The sequence below is a fragment of the Erpetoichthys calabaricus genome, chromosome 1 (assembly GCF_900747795.2).
Source record: "Erpetoichthys calabaricus chromosome 1, fErpCal1.3, whole genome shotgun sequence".
Taxonomy (NCBI): domain Eukaryota; kingdom Metazoa; phylum Chordata; class Cladistia; order Polypteriformes; family Polypteridae; genus Erpetoichthys; species Erpetoichthys calabaricus.
Window position 1 is genome coordinate 31,536,158 of NC_041394.2, and position 27,505 is coordinate 31,563,662.

General features: G+C 39.9%; 1 protein-coding gene and 1 long non-coding RNA gene across 2 annotated transcripts in view; one reads left to right on the forward strand and one right to left on the reverse strand.

Annotated features, from left to right (window-relative positions):
* Positions 1-10,508, reverse strand: part of ppp1r14ab (protein phosphatase 1, regulatory (inhibitor) subunit 14Ab) — a 104,160-nt gene extending 93,652 nt beyond the window's left edge. The window contains exon 1 of the mRNA XM_028797334.2: positions 10,222-10,508. Within this exon, the coding sequence (XP_028653167.1) occupies positions 10,222-10,416 (195 nt within the window). The 5' untranslated portion in view covers positions 10,417-10,508. The remainder of the gene's footprint in view (positions 1-10,221) is intronic.
* LOC127525901 (uncharacterized) overlaps positions 1-27,505 on the forward strand; it is a 508,475-nt gene that overhangs the window by 228,354 nt on the left and 252,616 nt on the right. The gene's annotated exons all lie outside the window — the stretch shown is intronic.

The following is a 27,505-nucleotide window of genomic DNA, read 5'->3' on the forward strand; positions in this document are numbered from 1 at the left end:
AATTGCATATCCTTAATCATCTTACTGCCATTAGACTGCAAGCAGAATGGCGGGACAGGAAAATCCTACATCCCTTGGAAGAATGTGTCATTGTCTCAGGTAAACAGGTTAGGTAGCAAAACTGGTGGTCCCAGGATTTGGTATGATACAGTACTTCTTACCAATCTGCATTAGTACTGAACATGCTATTCAAAACAACATACTGTATTGTATAAAAGAAGAAACTGTTACATAAAATTTGGTCCACTGTTCTACAACTAGGACAGCATCCACATTGCTACTTCTAAGTGGTTTAATGATTGTACACTGGCCTAAGCTTATCCAAGAGGGCTGTGGAATGGGAACCCTTTGGCAAATGGAGCACAACCTCTTGTCACCTGTACTATTAAAGGAAAGACAAAAAGGACTGAAGAACAAAAGACTAGGAGATGGATAATCAAAAAGACTATGTCAGAGGCAGAATAGCCGGAAAGTCAGGAAAGCTCAATAACAAAATCAAAATGTATAAAGAAAACATGTTTGTCATAAACATCTTCAAAAAAAAAAAACCCACTAAATTAGCACAAAGCTCCTTGTTTAAAAGTCCAGAATATTGGGCAATTACTACTTTTAAACAGCACTGCAACAATGATGTCAGCTGGCACGACTTCCAGACAGTAGCCGTCCTTTAGCAATATGTGATTGTGTCAAAGCAGCAAGCTCAAAATGACAACAGCCATGAAAAAACAACATGGGGTTTTGGGGGGGTTGACACACAAAAAATAAAGAATAATCCAAAAAATGAACATTACAAAAATATTGTTAAATAAGTGATAAAGTTCATGGTGCTATGATGCAAAACAAAGAAAAACTAATATATCTAAATATTTATCTTATTAGTATATGCGCACATAAACACAATTAAAATTGCAAGCCATTTGGATGTTTGTTTGCTACTCATGCAAAAAAGGCTAAACTGATTTTCATGAAATTCTGCATTTGCCTTCCATTGGTCCCACTTAAAACATATTGTATATGTCATATTGAAGGGGTTACTAAAAAAAACAGTGCCGATGCAGGGACCACCAGCAGGGGGGGAGCTGGGGCTGATGAAAGGATATCATCATCAGTACACCAAAGCGGAATCTCATCGACAACAAGCACCTACAGCATTTTCTTCTCTATTAATTTGGATAACAATTTCAATGTCTCTCTGTATTACAACAGTGAAAGCCTTTTTGTCTTACCATCGGTTATGTTGTTGAATTTCTAGACTGTTTCAAGACAGTTCCCCAAACCCGTTTATTTATGCCCAGGCAACATTGGGTACTTCAGCTAGTATAATACATACTGTACATATATCAATACCTAAGCCAAGAAAATCTTGTCTTTTTTTTTTTTTTTCATAACATCAACAAAATTAAGGCACAAGTACATTTTCACCAATTATAAACAATTTTTAAAAAGGTAGACTATCATCAGTCCAGTCGGTCAGTGGCACTGTCCCACGTCTTCTGTGCAACATTATGCACCTCAATAATCTATAGAGCTATGCTGGAGACCTGTACTCACAAAGCTGGCAACAAATTAGCCTAAGAGGTGAGGCCAGACAAAAACTGACCTCTATGAATAGCCTTATAAAAATCAGAGAAGCTTGAAAGGATCAGTGTTAACTAGGACCCAGTTTTAGACCCTGGCTTTGCAGTGGCATTTTCTGGCCAGGGCCTGGTGGCTGGGTGACCCCTGTAGCCTATTTAGGCAGATTTGAAGAAAGCTATGTGGAGCTGGCATGTAGGTTCATCACCCACAAGATGTAGGGTGAGGATTGGGTGGGTGCAATGCCAGTAGGGCGACAGGCTCAAGTGGAAGCAATCTAGTCACACTGGAGCTTTGTGATGTATTATGTACAAGTGGAAACATAAAAAGAAAGCTTGTTACTTAGGCCCCACACTGAGAGCTGCTCACTGGAAACATCAAATACTATCATGCCAGCTCGAATGAAGCTCTTCTTTAGCAGCATAAAAACAAAACACAGCTTGAGGGTGAAAAGACAGCAAGGCTCACCAAAACCTCACTGCATCTTCACTGCTGAAATGTACCTAGTGAAAATGCATATTTGGGGAATACTGCTTGGCAAAGCAATTATTTTGTCTAAACACTGAACATTATCGCAAATCCAGATACCAAGAAGCCCGCAAAGCATTTAAGATAAGACTAATTCAAAATGAATAAAAATAATGGGTTTAAGTTGAGAGTTTAATTACTCTGCTATATGTATGCAGCCAGTCTTCTTGTTATACTGAGACATTTATTTGCAGCATTATCAAAATAAATAGAGCAGTACAAAATATATATGTATCAATCTGTCTAAAACTACATGCCCTTGGTCAAGTCACTGACAGACAGAGAAGAAATTCTTTCTTAAGGATGTATGGCTTTATTAATTGATCTCATTGCCCCAAGGTCCAGAAAATTTTATTGAATGTACCTGAGAAAATCATGATGACGTCTCACATATGTGTAATGTTACTGTTGATCTGCAGAAGTTGTAGAATAGTACAGATGGATGTCTGTTATGTCTGCAGTTCAATGGCATCAAAGTTTAAACTCCACCTGCATTTTTTTTAATCATTATCTTATTAATGTATATATAAAAACATATGCAGAGGAACAATGTGATTTAAAAAGTGAAGAATTGTTTATTACTGTAAAATAACCTCTGGTCATTGAAGAAACTGTCCCACAATTTTATAAAATATGCAAGATATTAACCCAAATCAGGCTTCATTTCAATATTATAGATTATTTTATTGTGTGTAAATATAATTTTGATTTCCTTTCAATTTTCTTTTGCGGTCTTTTATGTATTCTGTAATTTAAACTAATTACATTAACAAAGTTCTTTGAGAAATCAGACCAGTTGCCATCTCTGTCTGCCCCTCATTGTGACTTGCTCCTTCACAATTTTTTAGCTGGGAATTTAAAATTATTATCATTATTGCTGTTATTATTAGTTATTTGGCTATGCAAATCTCCTTACAACATTTGAGAAACAATTGGTTACATTTATTTATTTTTTCCCTTATTGAAACACAAGCTGCTTAAGTGACTTGCTTATGGTCACACAGTGTCAGTAGTGGGATTTGAACCTACAACCTCAGGCCCTTAAGTCCAAAGCCTTAACCACTATACCACACTGCCTACCATTAGAATAATTATCATTCTAGATTGTGTTAGTAGTTATCTATAAATTTCTCTTTTCCTATATACATCATCATGATAACTGTGTTATCCATTACACCAATAAAACAAAATGCCTTATAGAATGCAAAACCTAATTACTAATAGTACATAAGAAAATAATATGAAGTATAACACAATATTCTAAAAATCACTTAATCTAAACATGGTGCCAGAGAGGAGCCAGTCCATTACAGGGCACACTCATGTCCACACCCTCAACCGGGCACTTTAGGGTTATTAGCCTAACGTGTACATACTGTATGAGTTGTAGAAGGAAGACTGAGGGACCCACACTGCTACATGGAAATAATGCTTAATCCACAAAGTCATGAATGGGATTTAAAGGCTGTGTTCAAGATTAAGTTATTTATATAAAATCCATACCACACAGGTGTTATCAGTAAATCCAAAAAGGCCAGAAATACATTCAGAATGTGTTCAGCATGGAAGCACAGAGTTTAGCACTGCTGCTTCACTATTCCATAGTCATGGGTCAGACTCTCATGCCTGTTCAGATCTTTTGGGTAGATTTGCACTTTCTCCCCATTTCTCTTCAGGTTTTCATTAAACATCTCAAAGACATGGAAGTTAGAATGACTGAAAAATCTAATTTGGCCCATTGTGAGTAACACTGGGTGAACACCCTGCAATGGACTGGCACTTCACGCTGTGTCAGTTCTTATCTTATGCCCCATATAACCTAGATAAGCACAGACTTCCAACAACCTTGAACTGAATCATGTTGAGTTAAAAACTAGAAGGAGAGAAAACGAAGCTGCCTTAGAGCAATTTCAATCCATGTTTAATATATTGTGCTCTCAACCTCACAAAATAGTCTCAAGGACACCGCAATATCAGTCATTTGTTACGGTGGTCTATAAAAAGCTCATCTCACAGGCCACAAATTCCATGATAAATAACATATTGCAAGTGAAATATTTTTCCAAAAAAATGCAATTTAAGCAATAATGAAGCATTTTAAAATAAAGTAGAACTAATCACACTGTCTCAATTTGTATGTTCTCAGGAGCACTCTGAGCAAGTCTGACACACCTGATGAGGGCCTAGTGATAGACACTGTAGCACACTGTCCTGGAATGAGTTGTCTCTGACTCAGGCTCTTGCTTTCCAAAACCCTGAACTGTATTACACTGGTTTAGAAATGTACAGTACAGTACACAGAGAGACAGACAGAAAGTCCTCTGCTGAATCATAAAGAGTTTACAAAACATTTTCTGGTCAGTTGTTAGAGTGACGGTGCACTTTGAACCCAAGTAAAATGATTGGGTTTGCACCACCTTGCTTAAGAGGCCCAAGGACAAATGAAAACCACTTTTAATGGCAACGGTAAAGAGCGGGGCTGGCACCACCAGATACTTTATTTAGTCACTCCGCTCGCCTAAGGAGGCAAAATATGGGATTTAAGATAATAAACACTCAAACTCAATACTACTGTTTGGTCTCCATTAGCCTCTTGTATTGATTGATATTATTTTTGTATAGTAGTGATGACTGGTCTTAACAATTGATGATGTACACCAGTCCTGTTAAGGTGGTCTTCCAAATCCAACAATAACAAGGTCAACAACAATGGTGATAAAAATAATCCTAACATCGAAGACATAGACATGGCAAAATAGAACGATCAAAACAGCAACAAGACTAAAGATCTTAAATGCATTGATAAAGGCCTATTTTATTCATTCATTGTAAAACTCAGTGAGGTCATGATTTGAATGGATGGTTATACTGCCTCATCTGCATACATTAGCGAGGATTTGGTAAACAGGAATAATGGATAATGTTTAAAGATAATCATCATACTTTAATTTCACTGAATTTTACCATTAAGCTTATCAATTTAATTTCTAATATTACTAAATGGAACAGGTGCCCTATGGTCTTCATTTTCACCCTCAGGGCCTGCTGTTTGGGCCACCCTATACAGTTTTAAGTGTCGATGGTACAATTGGTTGAGGTCCTGTTCTTATTTTTGTTACCTTTAACCTTTCACCTGCTGATATTTTGGGCTTTAATACAGTTCTTGCATTTCTGTAAATCCGACATTTTTTCTTATTAAACTTTACCAAAATTACAGTCATGAAAGAGTTTGAGGAGACTAGCTCCTAAGGATTTGATTTCTACAGTCTTCTCTGTAACTTGCATCCATTTTCCAGCCCACTTATTAGGACTGAAGGCAGCTTGTGCCTGTTCCAACACCACTGGGTACAGACCAGAAGCCAGTCCTTAATGGGCTACCAATCCACATTGGGTCAATTTAGAAGCACCAGCTGAACATACACATCTTTGGGATGCAGAAGAAAACCTGGTGAGATTAAATACAATTCCTACATTACACATTTACAGATTGTGGAGTTTACTTAGCGGTTGCCAATGATAACACCCAAAATTGGTTAACAGATTTTCCTCAGTATATAGCACTTCCCAAAACACTCCACATAGGGTTGGTTCCTGTTTGTGCTAATGCTGCAGGGATAGGCTCTACCTGCCCTCTACACTACAACCTCAATCTGAACTGATTTAAGGCGTTTGGATAATGATATAACTCGCTGGCTGCCAAATTACCAGGTAGCTTATTGACCTCTGCCTCTCAAACTCTGCACTGGTCTAAAGTGTGAGGACAACACATGACTCCTAAAAAAGATCCAACTGGAACATCATGCATGTCATACTTTATTCTTCAAAACCAATCAAATCAAATATTGTTCTAAAGATTGTGGGTACCATCTCAATACCCACCCTAAATTTGGGTTTACATCACACATAATTCAGCAGTTTCATCCTTCTATACCAGGAAAACAATAGCAAAGTAGCATTTTTGGTGCATGGTAATATAAAGTTGGAGAGTAAACATAGCAGGAACCAACCCTGGAAGAGTCTACGGTCCATCAGAATGAAAACTCAAGCACACTTACAAAAAGACAGATTATAGCCATCCATCAACACAGCAACACATCTTAAAGCTGCATAGGACTGCTTCCATTCACTAGGAGATCAAAAGTGGAGGAAAATAATAAAAACAATAAAAATTCAAAATTCAAAATATGCACAACTGAAAACTGAATTGACCTTGGTTATCTATGGCCAAAAAAATTAGGCACATATCCTTGTGTTAACAAAATGATTTCAACAGAATTTAAGTAAATCAAGTCATTATTTGTACAGGGGATGGCCATACACCCTGTTACATTCTGAATATTTTTTAGATTTCAAAATTGCATGGGACAGCAGTCTATGGCTGGGCTAAATCACTTTGCAATCAAACTGAGCCAGTGAACATAATGTGACTTTAACATGCAAGAAAAAACTCTGATACATGGAGAAATGCACACATGAACAAGAGAAACACACAGATTTTATAAAGACCATGGTCAGACTGGGAATTCAATCCACATGCCTACAGCCATGAGACAGCAAAGCACCCAATGCAACAGATCAATAAAATGCATTTACTAGGAAATCAAACTCTCCCAGGGTGTATAATTGCATGGCAACTGGGAGACAAAATAAAATGGGGAAATGTATGACATATGTAACAAAACTTGAATATTGCACTGACAGATGTACGCTCCAGAGTGTGTGTAGCAGGTACACAATAACTTGTTTGTGCAGTTTTAGAGATTGTGGACCTCAAGTGATCATCTATCTGCTGCCCACTCTATCACATCTAAGGCTCACACACTGGTGGGAAGCCTTTTCATCCTGTTGCTGATAAATCTACAGTATCTCCACCTCCCAAAAATGAACAAACCACTTCAAAACATCCATATCTTCATTTGTATGTTAGTTAAAATGCGCAGTGGGGACTGGGTGGTCTTATAGCCTTAGCGCCCTGGCAAATATTTGTTTTAACCCAGAATCTTGGTAGCTGGATTTTTTTCTTTTATTTGTTCAGTTATCCCTGGCCATTTGACCATAGCATTGGACTTATTATAATCTAAGAGATTTAAAAACAAATCCATAATGAAGGACCCTGCTGCATCTATCACCTGTATATCTGTGTGCATTGATTTATTCTTATTTAATATTTTGGGCATTTCATGTATTCATTCATATACTTATTTTTAATTTTTTGCTTTTCTGTTTGTCTTGCATTTTTGTCTTTGACATTTTGTAAAGCATTTTAAGCTACATGTCTTGTGTGTTACAGAAATAAACTTTGTTTTTGTAAAATTCAGATTCCTCCACTTTTGCAGTTGCCCAATGAGTGCAGAATCAGATATAAGGCTGCTACTTCTTAGACATTTACATAATAGTCATTACCATTCCACTTTCAAATTGAAGCTGTCTGTTTTTCATTAAGTGCGAGCATGCTTAACTCATGGTGTGCTTACACTTATGGGATAGTTATTGAAATACTTCACAAATGGTCACATCACATTTTGCTCACTTTGTCAAAGACTGTACCATCAACAGTACTACATTATCACAAAATGTTTTACAGAATAAAAAGATATCACTATAAAAGACTAGTAGACTTGTTAGGGCAGTAAAGTTTAACATGCAGTATGAAAGCAAACAAAGTGCTCTAAAAAGCTTTAGAAAAGGGAAACAAAAATAAGGCTCAGAGAGGAGAAAAAACATTCATAAACAGAGTATTTGCCTAAATGCACTTGGACAAAAATGTTAGCTAAATAAACAGAATTTGCTGGAATAACACTCATCAGTGGAATGTAAACTCCAGGCTGGGAGGTGCTCTGTATGGCATTTTAATGTTCTCTGCTCACTTGGATTACAGTCCAGTACTGATAACTCCACACTTCCCACATGCAAGTGAGTCACTAAAACATAAAAAAAATATAACCTGGGAACAATTCATAATTATTTCTTTAACAAAGCAAGACGTCTTTAAGATCCAAATTAACATTTGAACATTCAACAAATTATGACAAGAACTGGCCATTCAGCTTAAAGCTCACCAGGCCTATCCACCTAATTCCTCCAAAAAACATCAATTTCAGTTCTAAATATCTCTAGAATCCTACTGTCTACCACACTACTTTCTTACTTATTCCAGGTGTCTATAGTTCTCTATGTAAAGAAAAACTTAACATTTGTGGAAAATTTACCCTTAACAAGTTTCCAACTGTACTCCTATGTTCTTGTTGAAGTAAGTTTAAAGCAACAGCATTTATCCACTGTACTAGTTCCTTTCATAATTTTAAAGGGTACTGTCATATCACTTCTTAATCTCAATTTGCTTAAACTGAAAAAGATCAGCTCTTTTAATCGTTCCTCATTATCTTACCCTCTCCAATCCTGGAATTCAGCCTAGGTGTTCTTATCTGGACTAGGTGAGGTCTCACTAGTTTACTATGTAATAAAACATTAAGAGCTGTGTGTCCTGTCCCTCTGAGTAATCTGATTGGTCAGTCTGTTTTTAGTGAAACAACGAAAGAGGAAGCAGGAGTGTGAGAGGCATGAAGAACGTTAAAGGTGAATGAGACATGCAGAAAGTGTTGACTTCAAAGATGGCAAGTATAAAATAGAACAGGAGGCGAGAAAGGTGTCTCGAAAAATAATGACAGAGTCTGAGAAGCAGGCTTTACAGGAACTTGCTTGAGAGACAGAGCGCCAGTTAAGATACAATCACACATTTTAATACAATGGAAAGAAACAAGTAGGGTAAGAGCAAACATTTTCTTAATAATTCTATTACCTGTCTTAGACAGGAACTATGGCTAATATGTAATAAAGTTTAAGAATAAACTCAGGTAACTTATACTCTTCACACTGTGTCATATAACCTAACATTAAGTTAGCCTTCTTAATGGCTTCTGAGCACTGTCTGGATGTTGACAGTGATGAATCCACCATGACTCCTAGGTCCTTCTGATGGGGTGTATTGTCAAGTTTCAAAACTCCAACTGCGTATTCAAATCTTTTTATGTGCTACGTGTAATACTTTACATTAAATTTCATCTGCCCGGGACGGTATGCTTTCCAAGTCCATCTGTAATGATTCAACAGATTCAAGATGATCTACCAATACCTTTAGCTTGGCGTCATCTGCAAACTTAACTGGGTTGTTTATTTATATTCCTATTCTGATCATTTACATATATTAAAAATAGCAGTGGTCCTAGCACTAACCTCCTGAGGGACACCACACTTAATATCACCCAGTTCTGACAAGGTTCTTCACACCATAAACTGCTTCCTATATTTAAGCCAAATCTGTACCCATCCACTCAATTAACCAAAAGTTTGATTAAATAATGTTTCTAAAACTCCTGTAATGGAAATACTTTATTTTTAACCACAATTGAGCCGTGCTATGTTCTGCCCTGTAGCCCGGGGTGGTCTCTGCCAACACAGCAATTCCTTACTGGACAGGCTCGAATAGCTGCGAACCCGTACAGGAAGAATTGGGTAGATATAACGGACGGTTGAGCAAAATATTTCTGATTACTAGAAACAATTTCACGGTAATACCAGTATTTAGTCTGGTGGTTGTACGTTAAACCCAAAAACCAGTACTGTATGTCTCTTAAGTGGGCTTTTGTGAATTTATTTATAATATAAACATGGGAATGTTATAGCAATTGTGTCCTTTCGAATTAAATAAAACGAACCATACATGCCGTTGGAGAATCCGAAGAGGATGATTTTGTTAGCTCAGGCATTAAAAAAAAAACCAAACTTGCAGCTTGGGCAACATCTTGCAGGTGCGCCACCTTACCATCATCACCCATTTTAAATGCTTTCAGTTTACCTTCTCGTTGTTTTTCTTTCTTATTCAGAAAGCAGCTATGTGTGAGCTGGACACCATCCCATGCGCTATACTTAACTGCTAGATCACAGTCCTCCCTTGGGAGCCGTTGTCCGCCTAATTATCAGTCTTTGCGTTTACCGGTATCTCCCCGTCGCGCAAGCTACATTTTACAAGACAGTGTTCTTTCTCAGGTCCACCCAAACCCCTCACTAAAAGAAGGACTAGCGCGGAGGGAACGTGGATTACAAGGTGTTGGTCCTTACCCTGCCCAGGTAGAGCTCCACCAGCCGCTCGTCGATCCATTTCTCCACGTCCAAGCGTCTCTGCAATTCCTTCCTATCATACTTCACCGTAACGCGGGCTTGCCTCTTCTGTACCGCCAGTCCCGGCTCCCTGTTACCCCTGCTGGGGGAATGTGTCTTATTATTTAATCGTCTGCCCACCCGGTTTGCTGCCATAGTCTACAGTTCACACACAGATAGTGACCACGCGCTGCTGGCTGTGGCTGCTGCAAAGTGCGGCGAGATACGAGTGTGGACCGGCAACAGCGCTAGAGGAGAGGCGCAGGTGGGTCCTAACGCCCGTCTCGTTACTCGATTGGAAAGAAAAGGACTTCGTATTTTTCCATTTAAAACATTTTTTCCAGCTATCCATTTTCGATCATTTCAGAATAATGGATATCGTATTTCAAATCAAATAATGTTATTATTCAAAAACTATTAAGAAACATTTAAAAACAACTACAACGCAATGAGTTATACCATAAGGGAACTTATAAGGTAAAAAAGATTGACATAACTTTATAGTACAACTGTTCTCATCCTTGTTTCTGAGAAACCATAAGGCTGTTGCAACCAACTTCTTAATTTTACTGTAACTTTAAATATATGCATTTTCCCAGAAAAATCTCTTCTTTCGATAAACGGTCTCAGGGTGCCGAAGCCTAACCCGACCGCACTGCGCGAAATGGACTCAGTCCTAAGCCAGGTGCTATCTCGCATACTGGTCATCTTAGAATCTCCATTTAACGTGATAGCTTTGGGATGATATTCTTCGCTGAATATGACTGGGACTAGGATGGAGCTGTGAGGCGGGGCATATCACTTCCCCCTCCACATCTATATGTTCATCCATTAGCGGCTAACACTGAGCTCAAGATCGAGGTGCTGACATCATGCTGTAAAGTAACGTGTTCACTTAGTCGCACTACTTCTGCTATAGGAATGTATTACATTGTTAAGATTTACCAGACGCCCACGTCTATTTCTTCGTTTTGTAAATGTTATCTTTTGTTCACTTTATTATCAAGAAATTGCACACTTACTTGTATACTATAGATTATGTTCGATTAAGCGACAGCAGAAAGAGAAGTATAGTATGTGCAAATAAATATATATGCTTTTTACCTTATAAGCTTATAAGAAAGCCAGCCATACGTTTACTAAGTCGACCCCAGCGTTTTTAGAAGTCAGGGCAAGCGACATGCAAATCACGAGTAGTAGACCACACAATAAATGAGCGATGGGGTGAAAATGTGAGTGAAAATGAAACCCGGCGCGACATACTGTACTAGCAAAGTCCATCGAGTTGTCCAGACCATTTTAGACTCAGGTCAAGGTCACTGCGGCTTAGCCCGACGTCGGCTCGTACAAGGCGGCAACCAATGGACTGACTGCACGCTAACACAGGTCGCCAAAATTAAACTCATTAAAATTTTTTTAATTGTGAATAGTTATTTTCATTTTCAGTCGTGAACACAACAAAAATAGAGCGTTTCTATCACGTCATATTTAAGTACACAACTGAAAAGAAATGTAATAAAAATTTTAAAAATTACACAATTTATGCTTGAATATAATAAGGCTCTAAATCAATTTAACACGAAACTATTTAATCAACCTCAAATTTTTAAACATATGTAAAGAAAATGATACAAATTCATTGACTTATCTACTCTAATTTTTGTCATCACTTAGTTTTTGTGATGAAAAATGTCGTTTGGTGGCCCGTTTTTTGTGCCTGTTTTCCGAGTGCGTCCCTGTGAATCATCCAGCAGTATTTTGACATTATACAGATATTCCAACAACCTTTCACCTTCGTTCCATGTCCTTGATGGAATTTTTCACCGACTGCTCCAAGATTTTCAGTGAGAAATTCCAAAATAAAATAAAAAAAATAACTTTGGGACTCACATTGCAGCCCAAGCCTTAAACTTAATATATTTTTTTACAATTTCTTTATAATTTAGATCTTTATTGTTACCTAAAAATTTCTAAACTAATTCTTTGAATGATCCCCAGGCCTCTCTTTCCTTGCAGGTTGTTCATCACACCATTAAATTCTCCATCGGAAATCAGTTTTATAATACCAGGTCTGGCAAAAAAAAGCCATCTCTCAGTTTATCCTCAGACAAACCCAAACATTTTTTTGGCACAAATACATAAAACAGGCTCCATCTTTTGGTGGGGCTTTAGCAAACAGGTCCATTAAACCAAACTTAATACTAAACAGTGGTAGCAGCACTTTACTGGGATCCACCAAGCTAGGTCTGAAGCTGTTTTTGGCACCAAGCTGTAGCTTTTTTCTATTTGGACATTCCTTCTGAACCCAATGCAATTTCTGGGCTCTGCTGTCCCACTCACAGAGAAACCCGGAGAATTTTGATCATCTTGACTGATGATCCAGTAAGGTACACAGAACTCTCAGGTCCCAACTGTTGCGCATGTGCATCAGAGGATCACCCTCCAGGTTCTTACCAGGTATGTGATATCACCCCGGGCCGTAAGGAGGCACTGCTGCTAACTGTCTTACCTTTTTCTTCCTGCACAATGCATAGAAGCTGTCCAATGAGACCAACTGACTCCTCCCCTTCTGGTCTCTGGGCTATATATTGCCCAGAGGGTGCTGGGTGGTCTCATGGTCTGGAACCCCTGCAGATTTTATTTTTTTACTCCAGCTGTCTGGAGTTTTTTTTGTTTTTTCTGTCCTCCCTGGCCATCGGACCTTACTCTTATTCTATGTTAATTAGTGTTGTCTTATTTTAATTTTTACATTGTCTTTTTTTTCTTTTCTTCATCATGTAAAGCACTTTGAGCTACATTATTTGTATGAAAATGTGCTATATAAATAAATGTTGTTGTTGTTGTTATAAAAATGTGAACAACCAGAAGGAGCAGTCACTTCTACCTGAAACAACCAGAGTTAAGAAGCTCCAAGAATATCCAAAAGCAGATCAGAGAGCCTGATTAACTGCAGCCACTTTATTTGCTTGACGATTATTGTGTTTCGTTTTTACGCCATTGTGCGTTTGATTTATTTGAAACTCAGAAGTAAACAGGGATGGCTGGGTTGATGCTGTAAAAATTCTGTTTTTTTGAACTTGTTATTCCCTTGAACGACCACTCAATATATAAACCAGCAGTGCTCAATGTAGTTAATTTTCAAGTAGAAGATTTTCAAAGTTCTTGTAGATTTCTTTCAAATACACAGGACAAAAAAGAGATTTTGATGCATATTTATTACCATTATGTCAGAGAGAGATGAGACTCTGTTGTTTTGGACGTGTGCAGAGGAGAGGTGCTGGATATGTTGGAGAAATGATGTCAGGGATGGAGCTACCAGGTTGGGAGGAGGGCCTAGGAGAGGGTTTGTGGATATGGTTGGGGGTTTGTGCATATGGGCATACAGGTGGTCGGTGTGGTGGGGCGGGATGTAGGGGACAGAAGGATATGGAAGGGGATGGCGACCTCTGATGGAAGCAGTCGAAAAATGAAGAAGAAGAAGAAGATGAATAAGTACTTTTTTGGGATTCTTTTACATGAGTCTATAAGTTGTTTCTTCTGCACTGTAATATCAGCCACGTTTCTACATAGGCCATTTGTGTCAGTGCAGTAAACCAAGAATTCATCTGAAATATGCTGCAAACTCTTCTTCTCTGTTTAAGTAACAAGAAAAACTTTTGTCTGGAAATGAAAGTTTTTATCTTTTAATAGGGGACACAACAGCTCTGACGCATCTTGAGTAAATGGCTCTGTCTCATTGCAGACACAGATTCTTCATTGTCACCTGAAGTACCTTCTTCCTCTGAGTGATTTTCTACCGAATCCGGACTGTCAAGTGGAATAAGGTTTGATACATCAGCTCCATGTGGTACTGATCTCATTGGTGGTGCAAGATTAGAACAAACAATTCCTTTCTGATTCTATTTTGTTATATCCTTGAATTTTGAAGGAACAGAAATAACAGTCATCACTTCTTCTTTATGCTTTTTGCTATTCCTCCTGTGATGGAACTGGGCTGTCAGCGAGCCCCAAACACCAAACACAACCACACAAAGAGTCCCAGGTTCAAATAATGGTGTGTTTATTACACACAATTCCTCAAAACAGTTAACACAAGCACAAAGCACAAGTACAAATAATCTCTCTCTCGCTATAACTATCTATCTCTCTCCACAATTCCTCTCACCACCACACTGCCCTCCTACAGTAGAGTGTTGCTCCATGTCCTCCCAGCTCTGACTCCCCTGGATAAGGGAGTGCAGTCGCTTTTAGTAAGGACCTGGGAGTACTTCCGGTGCCAGGGCCACTGCCCAATGGAAGCACTTCTGGGTCGTATAGAAGTCCCATAAATTGGGGAGCGCATCTCCCTACAGCACCCCCTTGCAGCAACCATGGTCCTCAGCAAGGCTGTGTTGCCAGTCTACATCTCTAAGCGTTCCATGCTGGTTCTCAGATGGGTGCCAATATGGAGCTGCTGCCAACTTGTGTCCTGGGTGAATGACATATCCCATGTGGCGTCTTTTATAACTGATGGGCTGTTCGTTCATCCCTTCAGGCCATCTCTTTTGGGTTTGGCTCCTTCCCCTCTTCTGGCCGGGATACCTATCTGCCTGCTTGGAGCCTCCTGTCCGGATAAGGAACCATCCCCTCCTCTAGTCGGGATGCCCGTTCAACCCATGTGGCACCAATACTCCATATCATTGGAAATCAAAAGCAAGCACCTTCTTTGCACCTTATTTCATTATCTTAGTTCAAGCCAAGCAGAAACTGTGAGGGGTCCACTGTTTATCCTGGTCACCAAGTAGGCATAATAAGCCTTTCTTACAAAATCAATAATGTTCCATCTCTCCTTTTTTATTACAAATTTTACACAAACATAGCAAAAGGTCATTATTTCAATTAACACTGCAATAAAAAATAAACTCTCCATTGATCATTTACAAGTGCATCGATCAACTGACTGAGTCACACCGAGGTGTGTTTGCTACACTCCACTGAAGGTGAAGAAGAAGGCAGACATGCTGCTGCCTGCTGCTAGGACTCATTACCATGTTCATTTCCAGCTATACTCTGATCTTATTAGAAAATCTAAAATTTAAACAAATTATATTTAAAATAAAATTACTCCAGCAGACCCTTGTGACCCTGTGTTCGGATTCAGCGGGTTTGGACAATGGATGGATGGATGTAAGGACATCGCTCCTCCTGGAGCAGACGCCATTGATGACAGCTCTCTAGCATCCCTTGTCCTGAGCTGCTATCACCAGATGCCCTCATCCAAGTCTTGTCATTCGGATATCAGCATCAAAGTCCCTTCTCCAAGTGTTTCTTGGTCCGCCTCGTTTCCTCTTGCTTTGGGGGTTCTACATCAATGACTTACTTTAATGTTGGAAGCTTATCTTTTACAAGGTACCAGCCATCCCCATCATCTCTACAGGATTTCCTCTTCCATCGGGTTGCTGTTGTGTTCTTTGCCACAGGTGTTGCTGATGGTCTTTGGCCAATGAATGTAAAGATCCCGTCACAGGCACTGTTTCACAAATGTCTGGATCTTTTTCATGGTGGTCTTGGTGGTTCTCCATACACCTGCCCCCTACAAAAGCATTGACTTAAAGTTTGAATTAAAGAGATGTATCTTGGCAGAGCTGCTGATGTCTTTGGAGCTGCAGATGTTCTTTAGCAGGATAAATATTATTCTTGCCTTGTTGATCCTTTAATGTCCATATCTGTTCCTCATTGCTTGTGCACTACACTGCAAAGGTACATAGAGGCTTCTACCTCATCCAGAGGCTCTCCATCCTTATGTTCACCTTCAGCACCTTCGTCTTTCCTTTGTGGATGTTAAGGCTGTTGTTGCAAATACACTCTTAAAAATTCTTTAATGGCATTGGATGGTGAACCCAATATGAACCCTGTTAAGGATCTAAATAAATAAAAGATTCTTTCTTGAACCTTCATGTGGATGGGTCTTTTGGGTTCCAAAAACGGTTCCCTGTGGTATTGCTTTGAGGAACAACTATGGCACCTTGATTTTTAAGGGAGTAGATTGGATGATGTCTCTTGCATCTGTTGGTGACTATGAGACAATAGAGCCAGGTCATCTGCAAAGTCCAGTCCATTGAGCTGATCCCACTGGATTAAATGAAAATAATGATATTCTATCTCATTGTAGTGTGAAAAAAATTAAAAAAAAACTATAATTGAGAGCCAAAAATGTATTTTGAGAAAAACATTTAAGTAATGGAGAAAAATAATTTGAATTTACTGTCCAAAAATATATGGAAATCACATGAAATTATGAAAACAATATTTTAATGTATGTCTGAGTAACCAATTTTGAGACACAGATATTTATAAATATAACAATTTTTATTTTTTAAATAAAACTGGAAAACTATTTTCCAGGCAGGAGGAAAGATGGCTTGAGGACCATCTATGAAATATTATATAGGAAGGGTAGATTTCCAATGCAATTATGGAAAATGATGATCCTCTGTGGCTACCCCTAACGGGAGCAACCAAAAGCGGAAGAAGATTTCCTATGCAATAGTAGTAACGGGAGTAGGCCACACAGCCATTAGATTGTAACACAGAAGACCACATGCCCAGTAGCCCAAAGAAGAAGGGCACACGTTAAGTGGTTTCTTACTTTGTACCATAATGTAGGGATACTTATTAGTACTTGTTCAGCAATAACTCTTGATGCAACTTCAGGGAATTAAACTGAGTAGCCATTACTGGAGCTTGAATAAGAAGAAGTGAAATGTGTCAACATCATTGTGATGAATCTGTCTGCCCATCAATCCATGAATGACCCGTTTCTTTCCAGTTTTTTGGGTTCTCTGTGAAACTGATCCTACAGCTAACCCTGAATGGGATACCAGGTGGATAAATAGCCAGCCATCTGTTTCATGAACCCACTTTGTCCAGTACGGATTGTGAAGTTGGAAGAATGGAGAAGGTCTTTTAAAGATGGAGGATGGAAGATAAATAGGAAGACGACAGAATGTGTAAGGTTTAATGGTGATCAGGATTTAGAAGTTAGCTAGCAGGGAGAGCTTTTGAACAGAGTGGATAAATGTAAATATCTAGGATCAGTAGTAGCCTGAGATGGAAAATTAGATTCAGAGATAACCTGTAGAGTGAAGTGTGGATGGAACAATTGGAAGAAGGTATCAAGAGTATTGGGTAATCAAAGAATTAAGGTGAAGGTTAAAGGTAAAGTTTTAAAGACAGTGGTAAGACCAGCAATGATTGTATGGAGCTAAGACATGGACAGTAAAGAGAGCGCAGGAGAAGAATTTAGATATGGCAGAAATGAGAATGTCGAGATGGATGTGTGGAGATACAAAAAAAGAAAGGATAAGAAATGAAACAATCAGAGGTACAAGAAAAGTGGGAGAGATATCTAAAATGTACAGGAAAGTATGCTGAAGTGGTATGAACACTGTGATATGAGGTGAGACAAAGAAGATGTGGGCTAAAGAGTGATGGGAATGGGAGTACAGGGGAGAGAAAGCAAGGGAAGCCAAAGTGGAGGTGGAGGGATAAAGTAAAAGAAGGTGTGAAGGAAAAGGGCTTGACTTGTTAGAAGTGCCAAACTGAGCTGTTTGGAGAAGGTTGATCGAGCACATCGACACTATATAGAAGTGGGAAAAGATGGAGAGGAAGAGGAAGAAGCTTAGTCCAGTATGGGATACAGGTCTTATCTTGGCAGCATAAAACTTAAATGCCTAATAAACTGAGACCCATTACCCATTGCAGGAAATCTATGCCTACACAAGGAGAACATAAAAAAACTCAAAACAACTGGAATTCCACCCGCAAAACTGAGCTGAAATCCAAACGCACATTTCTGGATCGGGACTGGTTCCTGTAAACATCCCTTAAGTTCCACAGTACTTGATAATTTCTTAGGAAACATCTTTTCATGACATTCCCTGCAATGTTTCTAAGCCTGCTTAATCCCGAGCAGGGTTGCAGGGGCCTAGACAGGGTGCCAGTCCCTTGCAGGGTGAGCACACATACATGCACACAATGGGGCCAATTTAGTGACGTCACTAATAGGACCTGGGGCAAACCCACATGAACACGAGAAGGATATGCAAACTCCAAACAGGGAGGACGCAGAAAATGAACCATGATCTCCTTACTGTGAGTCAGCCCTTCCTTTAATGATATAAGGTGAGTGGATAAGAAACAGATCAAAATAATATGGGTGGGTCTCTGATTTATTGGCCAGTCGCTTTACCACTTCACAGCCCTGGCACCCCTGTTTTATTCCTGAATATAATATCCTCCATGTTCTTTCCATCTCCTTTTGGCTTTCCCCATCATGACTTAACATTTGCATGTTTCATTTTATGGTCTTACCATATTTGACCAGAAATGTGGCATAGAGGTTAATCCTTTAGATCTTAAACCCGGTTGTAGGTTGAAATCCTGCTACTGATACTGTCTGACCATGAGCAAGACACTTCATCTGCCTGTGATACAACTGGGAAAACAAAAGAAATATAACCAATTGTGTTTCAAATGTTGAAAGTCGACTTTAATAATTTGCTCAGTAAAATATAATAATATAAAATAGCCTACTATAAAGGGCTATTTTAACTAATAGATAGGAATTATGTGGTTTAGAAGTAGTGGTGGTAAATTAAACAAAATCCAATCCCTAAGCCATTAATATACGAGGGATGTTCAAAAAGTTTCCGCAATTTTATATTTTTGTTGGAAATGGTGAAGGTGGGAGTAGTAGTAATTGGGCATTAAAACGTTGGTACAATGCTGGGAAAATGGCATCACAAATGAAAGTGACTATGTAGAAAGTGATGTTATTTGTTTTTGAAATTCTTAATAAATAGAGTTAAAAAAAGTGAGGAAACGTTTTGAACGTCCCTCATATATACTACAGTATAAATACTGCTGTTCAAAAGATTTATATTTATACATATGTATTGTGGCTACCACGGGGAACTCCAGCTCTCCAAACACCCAACACAGACAGGCTCTGAACACGAGTGTAAAATGAACAGAGTTTTTATTGTGGGAAACTCTTCTGGGAATCGTTTCCCTCAGCACAAGTACAGAAGGACAGTAATATTACAAACACTCTGCAATTCTCTGCCTTCTCTCTCTCCCTCTCTTTCACTGTCACACATGCTTCATTCTCCTTCCTCCCGACTCCGGCTCCTTGAGTTGTGGCAGATAGATCCTTTTATCCAGACCCTGGGAGTGCCTCCAGTGATATGAAGCTGCAGCTCTGAAGCACTTCCAGGTGAGGTTGGAGCCTTACAGAGTAGGAAATCACAAATCCCGCAGCCCCACTGGCAGACCCCACAGAACTCAACAAGGGTGTACAATTCCTGACAGGCCTTGTGGGCACTCATGCGGGGATCCCAGCCTGGGATGGGTGCCATCTAGCATCTTAGAAGAGACAGAGCTATGTGTAAGCTGTCTCCCCCGTTTTTCCAGGTTGAGGGTGTCTCAGCCAGACAAGGATGCCGGCCGTCCCTCACAGAATATGTATATATATATATATATTGTGGGTGCCCAGGAGGAAGGACAGGTGTCCTGGCTGGGATAACAGAAGGTTTTATATCCAGCCTGGAGGCCATCTTTGGGGTACACTAGAGGGCGCTATTGGGGGAGGACTGCCCTGGTTTCTGCACAAACCGGAAATGCTCTCACTGACTGGGACAACAGACTGGAGGCAGTTCCTAGGTCGGACTTAAAAGAACACTCACTGTCTCATTTGGATTGAGTCAGAGTCAGCAGACAGTGGTCTACACTCTTGGAGGAGGAAGGAAAATTGTGCTTGATGCTTTATTTTTGTCATTAGATAGATAGATAGATAGATAGATAGATAGATAGATAGATAGATAGATAGATAGATAGATAGATAGATAGATAGATAGATAGATAGATACTTTATTAATCCCAAGGGGAAATTCACAGAATAAACACATACAGTCATACACGGAGCTGCTGAAAAGGCTGCCACTCTTGGCGGCGCCGGAGCCAAACTAAACTATTCTTGTAAAGAAGGCATTTGGGCTCAACAGAACCATTTTTTTGAGGTGGAAGTGTGTCTGGGCATTATTGTGTCTGAGGTCTGGGGCTTGGTGGTGCCCCCTTGTAGTTACAATATATATATATATAAAATGCTAATCCATCTGTCATGTTATTACTCACAAACTACTCAGAGTAGAACATTGATTTTGGTCTGAATCAAAAGTGTTTGGCCAGATACATTCAGGAAATTTCAGGCAGCGAGAAGGTGATCTGCGGTCATGGGTTTATAATAGCAAAAGTAACATGATGGAGTGAAAAAGAAGAGCAACAACATCTGATGAGTGTCAAGCAAATTGCAAAGGCTGATTATGTGACAAAGTACACCGTAATAGAAATAATAATAATAATAAGAAGAAGAAGAGCAGCCCCTTTTGCTGAGCATCAAATACAGGATACAGAATTCAAGAACAACAAAGATGGAGAAATGCATGCAAAGATTTTACTGTTGTTTACTCGTATTTAGCCGTTTGTTGCATCACACAACCCCTTTCCATATGAAGACAAGAAGGTAAACCACATTGACAAGTAAGACGTAATCCTGAATATGGACCAAGCGAGCAGCATGCAATGGCTCATAGATGTGCAAGACAAATTCCAGGATAGAGAATACAAGAGTGCTCCAGAGACAGAAATGCACATTTACAGTCGAGAAGGTTATCAAAACTTCCTATCATACTAGAGCATTGCTCTTACATCCTTACATCAATTTATCTTTGAAGTCCACTACTGAGCAAAGGTACATCTGTGATGTGGTCATGGTCAAGCTGATTTTTTGATTTTGAAAAAAAGTTGCTAAAACATAAATGCTCTGTTTGCTCAACATGACCTACCAGAAGTAATAAAACACATTTTGACTTTTAGCAAAAACTAAAAGAAGTAACTATTTGGTAAATACAAGAAGTATCAAGAGCTCTTTATCTTGGCTTTTATTTGTGTTTTATTTTAGGGCCGTGGGTCCACATGTTTGACTAGTATATATATTTAAATATTCATGTTTGGGTCCCAATGCTTTTTGTGTTGAGTTTGCATGTTCTTCCGTGTCCGGGTGGGTTTCCTTCAGGAGCCCCAATTTTCCCCCTCACTCCGAAGACATGTAGGTTAAATGGGTTGGAAATGTTATATTTGCCATAATGTACAGTGCATCTGGAAAGTATTCACAGCGCATCACTTTTTCCACATTTTGTTATGTTACAGCCTTATTCCAAAATGGATTAAATTCATTTTTTTCCTCAGAATTCTACACACAACACCCCATAATGACAATGTGAAAAAAGATTACTTGAGGTTTTTGCAAATTTATTAAAAATAAAAAAACTGAGAAAGCACATGAACATAAGTATTCACAGCCTTTGCCGTGAAGCTCGAAATTGAGCTCAGGTGCATCCTGTTTCCCCTGATCATCCTTGAGATGTTTCTGCAGCTTCATTGGAGTCCACCTGTGGTCAATTCAGTTGACTGGACATGATTTGGAAAGGCACACACCTGTCTATATAAGGTCCCACAGTTGACAGTTCATGTCAGAACACAAACCAAGCATGAAGTCAAAGGAATTGTCTGTAGACCTCCGAGACAGGATTGTCTCGAGGCACAAATCTGGGGAAGGTTACAGAAAAATCTCTGCTGCTTTGAAGGTCCCAATGAGCACAGTGGCCTTCATCATCCGTAAGTGGAAGAAGTTCGAAACCACCAGGACTCTTCCTAGAGCTGGCCGGCCATCTAAACTGAGCGATCGGTGGAGAAGGGCCTTAGTCAGGGAGGTGACCAAGAACCCGATGGTCACTCTGTCAGAGCTCCAGAGGTCCTCTGTGGAGAGAGGAGAACCTTCCAGAAGGACAACCATCTGCAGCAATCCACCAATCAGGCCTGTATGGTAGAGTAGCCAGACGGAAGCCACTCCTTAGTAAAAGGCACATGGCAGCCCGCCTGGAGTTTGCCAAAAGGCACCTGAAGGACTCTCAGACCATGAGAAAGAAAATTCTCTGGTCTGATGTGACAAAGATTGAACTCTTTGGTGTGAATGCCAGGCGTCACGACATTTGGAGGAAACCAGGCACCGCTCATCACCAGGCCAACACCATCCCTACAGTGAAGCATGGTGGTGGCAGCATCATGCTGTGGGGATGTTTTTCAGCGGCAGGGACTGAGAGACTAGTCAGGATAAAGGGAAAGATGACTGCAGCAATGTACAGAGACATCCTGGATGAAAACCTGCTCCAGAGCACTCTTGACCTCAGACTGGGGCGACAGTTCATCTTTCAGCAGGACAACGACCCTAAGCACACAGTCAAGATATCAAAGGAGTGGCTTCAGGACAACTCTGTGAATGTCCTTGAGTGGCCCAGCCAGAGCCCAGACTTGAATCCGATTGAACATCTCTGGAGAGATCTTAAAATGGCTGTGCACCGACGCTTCCCATCCAACCTGATGGAGCTTGAGAGGTGCTGCAAAGAAGAATGGGTGAAACTGGCCAAGGATAGGTGTGCCAAGCTTGTGGCATCATATTCACAAAGACTTGAGGCTGTAATTGCTGCCAAAGGTGCATCAACAAAGTATTGAGCAAAGGCTGTGAATACTTATGTACATGGGATTTCTCAGTTTTTTTATTTTTAATAAATTTGCAAAAACCTCAAGTAAACTTTTTTCAAGTTGTCATTATGGGGTGTTGTGTGTAGAATTCTGAGGAAAAAAATGAATTTAATCCATTTTGGAATAAGACTGTAACATAACAAAATGTGGTAAAAGTGATGCGCTGTGAATACTTTCCGAATGCACTGTACATATGTGTGTGTAAGTGTGTGCATGCCTGTGTGTGTCTGTTTGCAGTCTTATGGTCTGGCACCTTATTCAGGTCCCACATTACAGGCCCCTGGGCAAAGTAGCTTGCTGGGGCCCCTCTTTTGAAAGCAAAAAAGAAACATACATAGGCATCAGAAACATTGTGGGCCCCTATGCTCCTGGGGCCCCCGTCCAGTGCCCATTGTGCCCATTTGTTAAGACGGCCCTGTTGGTTCCTACCTTGTATCCAATGCCACTGTGAAAGTCTCTCACCGTAGCGGCCCTGAGTTGAGTTGAACAGGTTGTGTTCTCAAGCTTCCTTAGCTCTCAACAGAAAAGGCTTGTTCAGAGAACAGATAAATGGATTTTATAGAAATCCAACATTTAACTATAAAAACATTTTGCAATGCAAACTTAACTACTGGAATTGTAATTTATGGATAATATACTCTGAATGAAATGATATAATCTTATAGACGTTTTTTGGTAGACCAAAAAGGTTTTAAAGTTTGGGAACTAACTAATTTTCACTCAACAGCTCACCCTGCTGGAGAAACGACAAAATGCAGCTGCCTAGTAGTACAGTATTCATGTGCTTTTAGCGCCGTAGAGCGGAAGAAATGACACATTACACAGTTTCTGTCATTTCTGTTCCCTACTGCTCTGAAAATGACGACTTAGAAATGCTTATTCATTCTGGCGTGGTATTCCAAAGTGAACTTTGTATTTAAAATTGATGAAACAGGAATAGATGCAGTATGAAAGGCGCAATACAACAGTTTTTACGTAATTCTATTTTTTTTTCGAAAGTTGTTGGTAGTCAACAAATACGTACGTTTAAGTACAGAGAGCGAGAACGCCTGCATCCTTTATTAAATCCTTGATGCTTGCCTACAGAGTAGTCAGTGGGTCTGAAGCTTTGTATATAAAGACACTCGTGAGGTCCTGTGCTCCTGTTCGACCCCTCAAGCCAGCAGATGAACGGCGATGCCACCTCTGCGTGGAATCAAATCTCAGTTTAGACACTTCATGTGCAGCTCCCAGCTGGAGGAATGAGCTGCCCACCTGTAATCGAAATTCGTAGTGTGTTTTAAAGAATCTTTAAAAACTCTTGGTGACTTTCTGTCTAACTGATATTAGATGTTTTAAATCTAGGCATTCTAACTCGCCTGTATTTTGTTTAGAGCTATTTTTCGTTTGCTAATACATTGTGTACACTTGACCTTTAATAGTTACTCCAAAAAAAACAAACAGTCCCCAGACTGATGTCACTCGATTATGTTGAAATCTGGTAGAGCTGGATAACAGCATTTGCTAAAACAAATACATGCAAATCTAAAACACTTAAGCGTTACGAGACCGAGCCTATAGCAGCTGAACTGGGAGCAATGAAGGATTCGTTTGTTATGTATCTGGACTCACCGGCACGCTCGGGTCCAGTTATAGTCATTAATAAATGTTGTGCAGTGCATCGTGAAAGAAAACCAATATAATTACCGAGAGGATTTTTAAAAAAAAATATAATACCAGGAGAAAGGGCAAAGCAGGCTCTGCGTTCCTTTAATGTGACAAGTGACATCCTTCCCATCTTCTTCAACTCTGGGGTGGCCAGTGCGATTTTCTGTGCTGTGGTGTGCTGTGTGTTATTTTACTGCAAGTAAATCGGTTTTGGTAATTAAACGTTTATTGACACGGTTTACACTTGCTTTAGAATTATGTTCTTATTTTATTTTTTTTTAAAGTGAACATGGAAACAAACCAAACTGACAGAAATTTTACAAACAGGATGCTGGGTTGCAGTGCCATTTCATCCATCCATTTTCCAAACCACTGTTTCCTAACTACAGGGTCACGGGGTCTGCTGGAGCCAATCCCAGCCAACACAAGGCAGGAAACAAACCCTGGCACACCTCAGGGCACACACACCCACACACCAAGCACACACTAGGGACAATTTAGGATCACCAATGCACCTAACCTGCATGCCTTTGGACTGTGGGAAGAAACCAGAGCACCCAGAGAAAACCCACGCAGACACGGGGAGAACATGCAAACTCCACGCAGGGAGGACCCGGGAAGCGAACCCAGGTCTCCTTACTGCGAGGCAGCAGCACTTTCACTGCGCCACCATGCCATTTCATTCATGAAAATTAGGATCATAATATCATGTGGACCAGAGTTGTCAGTGGGTCATCTTTTGTGACCCGTGACCCATGTGACCCATGACCCACATAACCCATGGGGCATTTTCCCAGCTCCAGACACAGCATCAGCAGATGACGCTATAGTTGACGCACATAGTTCTCTTGTTAACTGGCACTGCATTGTTAGCAGCCAAATTAGTTCTCATTGTGACAGCAATGGTGCCAGTTCTCCTCCTTTTTTATTTTTATTAGTATTATTTATTTTTTAATGATTACTGTATATACAATTGTCAATTTAATTTTTATGCTCTCTGCAATTCTGCATTCCATCAGGAAAACAAGTTCAATAAAGCAAGTTTTGGTTTGTCAAATTTCACCCTCTGCATTTTAATGGATAACTGCAATAACATTCTATTGTCCGTTAAATGTCATTGATTCATTACACACTTTGTAAGCTTCATGCAGTTACATTCATTCACAAATAGCAGAAAGACTCGCATTGCAACTGCAATGGTCACAGTATTACCTGGTGCGAGCAGTGCGACTGCAACTGCAAAAACAAAAACAGCAATGTCAGCCTGAGCCAGTGTTGCCAGTGTTACCAGTGTTGCCAGTGCCAGTCACTATTTGAAAATCAGTTGATCAGTTTTTTGTTGTACCCCTCAAGCACACAACATGCTACTGCGTTGTGACATAATTATGTGTTGAGCATTGTATGTGCTGAAGTGTCTGTCGCATTCAGCTGAAAATGCTGGAATTACATAGACTCGTTTAGCGATGTCTGATAACAACAGAAACATCTTGCAACGAAGACCCCTCGCACTGCGGCGGGTCAACGTGATCAGATACAGAAGCTGCAGGTTGAGGTGGGTTCACTTCTCTCTTGTAATCCCTCATCTCATTATTGACTCTCTGTTCCAGTGTGGATACTTGACTCACAACACTGGCACTTGTCTCAGAACTTCTGCACCATGCGAATGGATCAGCCTTCAGATTCTTATGTAATGGTTCCAGTGGTGCACTTAAGTTGACATCTGAAACATCTGCAGAAGCCTTCAGTAACATCATTGGCAGTTGGTGGTGGTGTCAGGTGGTTTGATGGCTAGCATGTGAAGGGAGGCCTTTACTTGTTCGAAGAACCCTTGGCGATCCTTATGGTTTTTCACAAAGCTAGTTCCTCGCAAAGTTGGATCAAGATATGTTACAACAAAGAGCAACACAGTGTTTGCTTCTAGTTAATGCTTCTAGAATTTCTTTTTTCATCAGACTAATTATGCCACTGTTGGAACGCTGTGGTTGCCAACCTTTGTGAAGACTGCAATAAACTGGCATGAATTTTACAAAGTGGGAATATTGGCATATTCAAGAAAATTGAAAAACAGAGGAAAAATGTTCATGAAGGACTCCACATACTTTAAAAGGTCAATATATCAATTCGGAAAATCAAGTGATACTTTTTTCTGTCCCTCAGCAGCAGAATCAGTGCATCGTGACTCTCCAAAGTTGATGAAAACATGTCTCTCAAGCTTTGCCATGGCCTCATTTCTTCCTCATGTTTAAGGCCTTTGGCAGGTTGGACTGGATTCCTGATGCCTGGTTTGCACATTTGACCAGTTCAGGGGAATTGCTGCCCAGCTGGTGTATGTTGGGGTTCACAGACATGACTTTCTTCCAGGCAGTGTCAATAGTACTAGGGTGTTGTATAGTGTTAGCCATTATGGATGTAATGAGAAGTCAAGCAAAATGACACCTTTTATTGGCTAACTGAGCAGATTACGATATGCAAGCTTCTGAGGCAACTCAGGCCCAAGAAACAAACTTCTCCACCTCTGTATCATTTCCCTTATCAATACACTCCATAACTGCAGAATCATCTGAGATTTTCTACAAGTGACATGACCTGGTATTATACTTATAGTCGGAGGTATAAAGAGTAAACAGAAAAGGAGACAGGACTGTTCCTTGTGGTGCTCCAGTGTTGCTCACATCCGTATCAGAAACACAGTTCTTGAGTCTCACAAACTTCAGTCTGCCCGACAGATACTCCATTATCCAGGATACCACAGGCTCATCCATCTGCATATCTTTAAGTTTATTCCTTAACAGGGATAGCTGGATGGTACTGAAGGCACCAGAGAAATCAAAAAACATAATCCTCACAGAACTGCCAGCTTTGTTCAGTAAGTAATGTGAAGCAGATAGATAATTGCATCCTCCACTCCAATCTTTGTCCGATAAGCAAACTGCACTGGGTCCAGGTGGTCTACCATAAT